At 40.2% G+C, this 9,625-nt stretch overlaps 1 protein-coding gene across 1 annotated transcript; it reads left to right on the plus strand.

The window, feature by feature from the left end:
- Positions 1 to 5,095: 5,095 nt before the first annotated feature.
- LOC308105701 (uncharacterized protein) lies at positions 5,096 to 9,625 on the plus strand. The gene is made up of 6 exons (XM_080456616.1): positions 5,096 to 5,227; positions 5,683 to 5,793; positions 6,678 to 6,764; positions 7,239 to 7,321; positions 7,860 to 8,060; positions 9,184 to 9,625. Exons 2-5 carry the CDS (start codon positions 5,745 to 5,747, stop codon positions 8,040 to 8,042), a joined length of 402 nt encoding a protein of 133 aa, XP_080312742.1. The 5' UTR covers positions 5,096 to 5,227; positions 5,683 to 5,744; the 3' UTR covers positions 8,043 to 8,060; positions 9,184 to 9,625.

Below are 9,625 nucleotides of genomic sequence, written 5' to 3' on the forward strand. Positions count from 1 at the left end.
CAATAATAAAAGTAACAAAACATTTAATAAGAAAAAAACAATCGGGCAATGCACTTAATAAAATCTATTTGCCTATAGGGCCAGTGCTGCAAGTTATAATAGAATGCCGTCTGTAGGCCTACAATCTCATGAAAATAAACCAAACCAAAGAAACAACACTAAATAAACAATAACAAAATAAGCAATAACACTAAAACAAAATAAACAGGGAGGCTGGCTGTGAGCCTGAGAGTGTGGACCAATGCGTCAGAAAAGAATACGTTCACCCATATAAGGGCATAAGCTCAGCTGGAGGGGAACCTCAGAATGGATTATCAGTGTGAGAGGGTTCTTAATGCGTGGGTTATTGGAAACCCGCAAAGCAGCAGTGGAGTATCACGGTGCCCGAAAGGACAAACGGCCGTGTCATTCTACCATTTACAGTATAATACTAATATTCATTAAGACGGGTGACAGGAGCAGAGAGAGACAGTCACGTAACGCGGTGCAGCAAAGGCGTAAGCCACAATGGACTGCCTGCAGCGGCGAACACCGGTAGGAGACAAACTGTAATAATAAAGGGCCATGGTTATTATAGTGCCTGAAATTAACTTGCTATACTGCGGAGAAGGAGGACCACCAACGTACCCGTTGTGCAGCATGAAGCACTGCACGCCCGGCGCAAAACGCCAACAAGATGGGTTGACACACCAGGGCTACAAAGGACACAAACGCTCATGGTCAAGTTCAAGACCATGCACTACGCAGCATAAGACAATTGCATAAACAGCAAGATGGAGAGACATACCTGCGCTAATGCGCGATGAGAACACAGGCGGGCCCAACAGGCCAGCCTGGACTGATAATAGACCAGTGTGGAGAGACAGACAGCTAACTGTGTTTGGAGGTGCGTTGCTTTAATACTGTGCCAATCAGCCCACTGATGAGTGGACGGCAGCTAGGGGGTCCTTGGGCTGAAAAGCCTTGTGACAGATGAATGATAGATAGATAGATGGATAGATGGATAGATAGATAGATGGATATATAGATAGATAGATAGGTCCCGGTGGGGGGGGGGGGGGGGTGAACAGCTGCGCCAGAAGACTTTAATATTGCGCGCGTGTGCGCTCCCTCCACGCGCACGTGATTCTGATGCTTTCAAAAACAGCAGATCTACAAGCTTATAGCATGGGATTCGACTGACTTGTTAGTCTCATTTGTAGAGGAAAGATGTCTGTCTGTCTGTCTGTGCGCACACGCACGCACACACACACACAGACAGACAGACAGACAGACAGACAGACAGACAGACAGACAGACAGATAATGTTACGTGCGTGGAAATAAATGACAGAAAATAAGAAATACATTATAATAAATTACAATAAATGCATGACTGCTACCAAATGAAAATCTACATTTTACAGATCATATAAACATTAAAATGATAAGAATTCAAGTAAAATTGACAAAGATCTGGCTTAATGAAATCTCAACCGCTCTGTGTCAAAGCGCAAAATATAAAATTATTATGAGTGACACCTTGGGCCTGGGGGGGGGGTCCGGGGGGGGTCCCGGTGGGGGGGGGGGGGGTCACGCAGGTGGGGGGGGGGGGGGGGTCACGCAGGTGGGGGGGGTGAACAGCTGCGCCAGAATACTTTAATATATTAATACTCCCTCCTCGGTTTTTTTTTTCTATTGAAAAAAAAAAAAAAAAAAAAAACATTTTTTTTGCCGGGCTCCCAAACTTGGGGGAGCCCCGCAAAAAAAAAAAAAAAAAAAAAAATTATATATATTTTTTTTTTATATATATTTTTCGGAATGGCAGGGTTTATTTCAAAATTTCAAAACCCCCCCACTCCTACACCCCCCCATTCCGAAAAAAAAATTCGGAGTGGGGGGGTGTAGGAGTGGGGGGGGGGGGTTTTCGGAATGGGGGGGTGTATAAGTGGGGGGGTTTAGGAATGCGGGGGTGTACCCGTTTAGAGTGGTGTTCGATGTTTTTACATTGCCAACTCTCACATGTACATAAACGTTCAGAAGTGCTTTATACCCCTGAGCCACGGATGTTACAAGTTGATCCGTTCCGCGATAAGTACCGTATCTCCCGTATTGTTCAATAAAAAGCATTTTAATCCGATCATCAGAGTGCAATACACCTCCCAACCGTTAGTGTCGCATGGTTGAAAGCATCGGAGAAAAGTTGGAGAAAATGGCCGGCGATCGGATTAAAATGTTTTTTATTGAACAATACGGGAGATACGGGTACTTATCGCGGAACGGATCAACTTGTAACATCCGTGGCTCATGGGTCAGCACTTTATATTTGAAATGTGAACGTTTATGTACATGTGAGAGTTGTAAATGTAAAACAAATCGAACACCACTCTAAAGCAGGAACTCTCATGGCTAACATAGATGCAAAACAACCTGAATGAGTTGATCTTTATACCTGCTGTGTTTCAGTGGTTGAGCTGCTAACAAACGTCCTCCTGCTGCTTAACGACGACACTGTTTAGAAACGACACGTTTTACTTTTCTTTGCATTTGACTTTGATATAAATCTATGGTATTTTAAAGTGTCAACAACAGTCAGTCAACACACCATGCTGTTTCACTACTGCATTGTGGCACTAGAGCAGTGTTGCCAGGTTTTGTGAGAGAAATAAGCAACCAGGTCTAGGAAAACAAGCCCAAAAGCAGGCCACATGAGCACTTTAAACCTATGTGATATATCTAGCCTATTTGAAAAGAGCCAATCTACAAGCTCACAACACGTTGTGACTGTGAGCTTGTAGATCTGATAGATCTGTTATTATCTTTGAAACATTTTATCAACACAAAGCTGGTGCGGGGGTCCCTGGCACAAAAAAACACAACTTTAATATTTACAAGAAACTTTACTTATAATAAAAGGACATGGCAACCCTGATTTGTTGTTCTTCTTGTCTGGCATTTCAAGGAAGTTGCGTCCGACTCCAATGAGCAGGCGCGCCGCCTACTGGGCAGGAGAAGAATAAGAAAATGTGGCACTACAGATTCCCAAACTTTTCAGACGTGACCCCCAAGATAATGACATTTGAAATGGGGACCCCTCACCCTGACAACTTAAGCACTTGGCATTGTAGGAGTTGAAACATTTAGTTAGCATACAATTAGTATCCCAACCTGAAAATGTAGCTATCTTCTATTTAATAGAGAGCTGGAGAGACACCTCCCTGCTGAAAAAACCAGCACAAACCAGCTTATGGTGGTTGCTGGTTTTAGCTGGTTTTAGCTGGTATTAGCTGGTCTTAGCTGGTCTTAAGCTGGTTTAGATGGCATACCAGGCTGGACAAGCTGGTCAGGCTGGTCAGGCTGGTTTGCCAGTGTAGTTGGTTAGCTGGTCACTAAGCTGGATTCTGCTGGTCTTTGCTGGTCAGCCAGCTGGCTGGCTGGACTGACCAGCAAAGCCAAGCTGGTAGCTGGTCTTTGCTGGTCAAATGGGTGGACTGCCCAGCAAAGACCAGCTTACCAGCTAGACTTAGCTGGTCAGATGGCTGGACACTGGACAGACCAGCAAAGACCAGCTTAGCAGCTGGTCAAGTTTGGTTAGATCAGTGGTTCTCAACATGTGGATCGGGACTCCCAGGGGGGTCCCCACGTGATTTGGGGGTGGTCCCCAGATGACAGTGAAGTGATAATTTAAGGACCTTTAAGACCTTTTTAGTACCTAAAAAAACCACCATTACTGCATCAAAAGTAATCAACAAACTATACTATAAAAAAATGTCAAACATTGGCCAAATTGTCTAACAATAATAATAATATAAGAAAACATTTTGAAAATAGCAGATCTACAAGCTCACAACACCTTCCTTGCGAGGCGTTGTGAGCTTGAAGATCTGCTATTTTCACAATAGAGTCAAACTAAACGTAATGCATCAACTCCTACATTCCAAGTGCTTTAAGGGTGGGGGGTCCCCAGTTCAAATATGATTATTTTGTGACGTCGCGGCCTGAAAGGGTTGAGGACCACTGGGTTAGATCACGTGTGTGTTTCCCAAAACAGTGGGTCGGGGCCCATTTGTGGGTCATGTACACATCACGAGGAAAGATCCTTTTTTTTGTTTCCTACAAAAATATATTACTATATTATTTCAAAACATTTCCCACCCAAAAATCTAAAATCTTCATCAATAAAAAAACAAATAAATACAAAATCTAAGAAATTCCATCAATTAATAAAAAAAAGCATGCAGTGAAAATAGCAGATCTACAAGCGTTGTGAGCTTGCAGATCTGCTATTTTAACTAGTTTGGATCCCGGGGAGACATCATACCTGCCATTAGACTGTGAAGATTTTCTTCTGTTACAATTGCCCCCCCCCCAGTATATACAGTATATTTTATTGTATTGTATTGTATTGTATTGTATTGTATTGTATTGTATTGTATTGTATTGTATTGTATTGCATTGTATTTTACTTTACATTTCTTGTCCTTTGCTTGTGATGTGACATAAATATTATATTTAATAATAATAATAATAATAATAATAATAATAATAATAATAATAATAATAATAATGTATTATTATTATCATGACAACATTCATCCAAACTTATTTACTTAATTTCGCAATTGGCAAATAACATGCTAGTTTGATTCTAAATTTTTTTGCTATGGTTACCAAAATGAACAGATCTACAGATCTACATCTTGTCGCAATTTGACGTGTTGTGAGCTTGTACATCTGTTTTTACAGAGAAGTGGGCCCTTTATGGGCCCTGAGCAGTGTTGCCATATCTGCTTATTATAAGTGACTTTGGTCTTGTTTTTCTGTAAAGTTGCTTGTAAATATTAGTGAAATATTTCACTTATTATTTTTGAAAATAGCAGATCTACAAGCTCACAATGTGTTGCAAATGCGACGCACTGTGAGCTTGTAGATCGGCTATTTTCAAATAGGTTTAAAGTGCAAATGTCGCTTCTTTTGGGCTTAATTTTTTTCACAGACCTGGCTGCTTATTTCTCTCACAAAATCTGGCAACACTGTCTCAGCAGGCTCGCGACTCTTGAACTCTATGCTCGCGACCGCTCGAGATGCGCGGGGAGAACGAATGCTGTCTGACTCGAGCTGCCTGCAGGCTGGAGCTCTCACTTCAATAGAAAGTTAGATAAATTGCGTTGCTTTGGATTCATCAAAAATAATTATAAACCGGCTTCAGAGAAGATAAAAGAAAGAAGAAGAAGTGGCGGACATTTTAGGTGAGTGTTGACAGTCACACACAGAAATACTATTTATGTAGGCTTTTTAGCCTACTATTACTGTATTGATAATTAAGTGCGTAGGCTGCTGTGTTCGAAGTCAATCACAAGTGACTCATGTCATGACCCAACTCTACACATTGTTTAGTTATTTAATTTGTCTTGATAAAGGGATTATGACAATAATTACAATAAATTATAGTGGGAATATACAATATAATTTATACTATAGGCCACTACTGCTTGCCTGTGTGCCGCTCAAAACTAAATTCAGAATATGACGTCTGTGTGTGTGTGTGTGTGTGTGTGTGTGTGTGTGTGTGTGGACACACGCTTTCAGTGATGAAGCTACAGAGTGTTTTAATATCCCGTGAACTCTGAACATTAATGATTCCCTTGTCTGTCTGTCTGTCTGTCTGTCTGTCTGTTATTATTACACATTTCTTTGGCTGCAGTGGCCAAAATGAATGGTTTGCAGCCCTACTAAAAGAGAAAAAGGAACCCAGAGAGAAACATTATGTGTTATGCCCCCCCCCCTCCCACAAAGAGAAGAAAACAGTTTGAAGGTAAAGTGATATTGTTTTGTTAAATGTTAAAGTAATCATTGCTTGTTCAGTAACAGGGGTCTCCCAGACTCTCCACCTCTTTAGTAAGCCGAAAATGCATTTCCAGGAATACCAAATTTAACCAATCAGAACTCATACAGGATACAGGATAAATAAGTTACAATTGGAAGTGATGACACAAAGAAGTGGGCATACAAAATTTGAACCCATTTAGACCAGGAACGCATCTGTGTAATTGTTTTGATTTCTTTGGCTAGACCTTTGGCTTCAAAAATAGCAGATCTACAAGCTCATAGCGCGACACCGAGTGGCGCGCTATGAGCATGTAGATCTGCTATTTTTGAAAATCTTTGAATATATATGTTTTAAAGTGAACATTTGTACCTCAAATCTTTTTCCTTTTATGTTCAAAAAACTTTTAGGATTTAGAGAGCATTTTTAGAATCGGCCCCAGGTCTTAATGGGTTAAAGCTGCACTATGTAACTTTCCTCTTCTATCCCGGATTTGAACCCGGTTTCCTGAGCAAGTGCTGTAACCTTTTACCATTGAGCTAATAGAGCCTGCCTGCTTGCTCAGGTGATACATTGAATCTTGACCATCAGATCAAAATTCATGTCAGATCCTGTGTCTAGGTGAGACATGACCTTTGACACTATCTAAATGTCTCAATAGAAGAGCAGGGAGACTAAATACAACCACCCCAATTATATAAGTTATATTGTATTATTTGTATTAACATACTCTAACATACAGATTGTATAAGTTATATTGTATTAATATACTCTACGATACAGGTTGCATAAAATTACATTTTATTCCACTTTAACTTTCTAACAAAAAACATCTTGTTTTATCCAAAATATATTACTTGCACTACCTTTAGACGCTATCCACGACGAAATGTCAAGTACAGTCATACCCAGAAGAAGGCCAAAGAGTTGGAGCTGGACCTACAGCATCTTAAAACTAAGTAAGCAATGACTAATGTTAACGAAACAGTTGCATGAGTTTGCTCTTCTCTTTTTGTATATATCGATATGTTGGTTATTTGTTCTCATGTTCTTTTTTACTTAGATCTTGACCACAAATATTAAAAAACATTATATAGAAAGCATGTTAAATGGAGTGGACAGATGCTAGGCTCATTATTAAACTGGTATCCTACTAAGGCATACATCAATTCAGTTTTTATTTTTTATTTTTCCGTACCCTGTTCATGCTTTAAGATGCAACAAATTAGAGATTGCAAAACAGAAACTGGAGGAAGGGCCCCAATATAGCTCTGCAGCAAAGCCTGACATCCCTGCTGCAGATAAGCAAACCAGTGACAGCATAGGTGTGTTTAGACAGTGATACTGTTCTACGGAAAATGGTGACAATGTGTACAATATAAGTACTGTGATACTGCCAAAAGGAGCTTAAATATGATTCTCTACATTTTCAGTTGCAACTTCCTCCGTTTCCTCTTCCCCCGAGTCAGACGATTTGGCATCGACACCTGGGATGTTTGACGGCAACGGTGACAAGGTATTGAAGAAACATACTGTGTAGGACAGTGGTTCTTAAAAGTGGGGTTCCACAGTGTCCCCAGCTAAATAAGAAACAGTTATCATTTCAAAAATAGGCAACGTGTCATGATGCATCGTGAGCTTGTAGATCAGCTATGTTTTGCTATTTTTGAACTATTTTTGAACAGTTTTGCCTATGGCATGAACAAAATAGGGATGCCGGGTGGAAAAGGTTAATTTCACTACTATTTTACCAGCTAGAATGTAATCCAATGACAATGTACTGTATAAGAATTACTTCAACTCTCCCCACCTACAGTATAGACAGTTGTAGAATTCTGTACTAAATGTAATCCAACAATTAACATCTTCTCTATTGGAGGTCCATGGCACCAACTCTTTTCTAAATGGGTCCACATTTGGGGGTCCTTGAAAATGTAATTTCTTTACAGTAAATTCTGTTTGAAGTGGGCCTGCTTTTGTCAAAAATGAGTCTGAAATGTCATGGTAAAATGTTTTTTAATTTCTAAAACATGTGTTGTTTTCTTCTGTTTCAGGTCCACATTGGCTCTGGTGTGTGGCTCGAAAAGGAGATCTGGAAGATGGTGGCAGCAAACACCAAGGACTCCCTGTTCATGAAGGAGCTTGCTGTTGCCATTTGGGGGACAACAACCCTGAAGACCATGCAGGAGCCTTACAAAGAATGCCCCACTAGCAAGGGGGAGGCCAAACCCCCCTGACCGCAGGACTCAGAAGAGGTATGTTTACTGAGGGGTGGGGGGGTTCATTATGACTTGATCTCATAATTCAATCTGCTCTGTGCATGACTGTAGTTCTCTTTTCCAGAAGGTGGAATTCCCGTTAGCGTTACCTGTTCAGTTTTTCATACCTTCATTTGGTTGTCTCAGCAGCATACTGTTTCAACCAGAAACACATATGGAGATGTTGGTTGTAGCCAATCAAATGAAGCTATGAAAAACTGATCGGGAAACGGGAATGTCACCTTCTGGAAAAGAGATTATATTAAGCTTATTAATCAATCATAAAAGAAAATACTCTATTGTAATAAAATCGATTTTATGGCTGAAAGAAATGCCGATCTACAAGCTTGCAACTCGTTGGACGTGTTGTGAGCTTGTAGATCAAAAAAGTAATCAATAGAATAATCGCAAGTAGAATAATTGGTAGTGGCAGCCCTACATGCATGTTTGGCAGGGGTAGCTTTTTCCCCCAAATTGTTGTTGTCCATTGTAGCCATCTGACTTATTGCCTGCCCACTGTCCACCCACCTTTTTCATTCAAATGCATGTTTTCTAACTGAACTGAAACACGGGGTTAAAAAAACACTTCACCCCATTTTCAACTCATCTTCATATAATTGGTCCTCACTAATACACATTTTAAGATGGCACCATTTATGTCTACTCACTCTGTGTTTCGTTGATAGGTCGTGGACAGTTTAGAAATCTGCCTACCTTTGACATCATCGGTAGGCAGGTTTGGTCATTTAGAACAACTTTATTTGTTCATTATTAATGCAAGAACAATGGCTTCTACTTCTGCATTCAAACTTTCCAGGTAGAGACACACTGTAGTTTCTATTAGCTTGGAATCTCCATTGGTGATGTCACTGGTAGGCAGGTTTCTGAACTGTCCACATTCCACCAATGAGTGGCAGAACGAGTAGACAGAAATGGTGCCATTGTATAATGAACATTAGCGAGGATCAGTTAGTTATATGAAGATAAGGTTGAAAATGGGTGAAGTTTAAGTTACTTTAAGTTTTTCTCAAAACATCACAATTCATTTAACTCACCCCATGCAGTATATTGCTAATTATATTTGTTTTATTGTTGGGGGTTCTTGTTTGTTTTCTTTCAGACTGTTTCCATTGGTGGCTGCAGGGGCAGAACATTCTCACAAAGAGGAAGGCCATGGACCATGGCCAGGACATCAATAGAAAGGACAAGAAATTGTGTGTCTGTGTAGGGGGGGGTTGATATGGGGGTAATGCTTTATAGCGCCACCAGCAGGCCGATTTTTGCAAGACACATTTTTGGCTGCAACTTTACAGATGTTTTCCAAACATCACACACATCGGTATACAGTATCTCCATAGTCATGTAATCAAGACGGATCTGTCCGATTTTTCATATTCTCTCACTCTTTTCCAGTCATTTGAACACTGTGTGTGTGTTAGTGTGTTCCTCAGGTTGAAGTTCATGTATTTATGTGTTTATTTATACATTTATTTGTTATTTAAATGTTGTTTTTGAGGGTTTTTTATAAGTGTTTAATAAATTATTGTTATGTATGAAATTGA

The sequence above is a fragment of the Gymnoscopelus braueri genome (genome assembly GCF_963280865.1).
Source record: "Gymnoscopelus braueri genome assembly, chromosome: 1".
Lineage (NCBI taxonomy): Eukaryota > Metazoa > Chordata > Actinopteri > Myctophiformes > Myctophidae > Gymnoscopelus > Gymnoscopelus braueri.

What these genes read in the sequence shown, in the direction of transcription:
- LOC308105701 (XM_080456616.1), top strand. Translation starts at nt 5,745, where the DNA reads ATGTGTTATGCCCCCCCCCCTCCCACAAAGAGAAGAAAACAGTTTGAA. An exon ending in CTACAGCATCTTAAAACTAA is followed by an intron (nt 6,765 to 7,238) that starts GTAAGCAATGAC and finishes CTACATTTTCAG; the next exon opens with TTGCAACTTCCTCCGTTTCC. An exon ending in TTGACGGCAACGGTGACAAG is followed by an intron (nt 7,322 to 7,859) that starts GTATTGAAGAAA and finishes CTTCTGTTTCAG; the next exon opens with GTCCACATTGGCTCTGGTGT.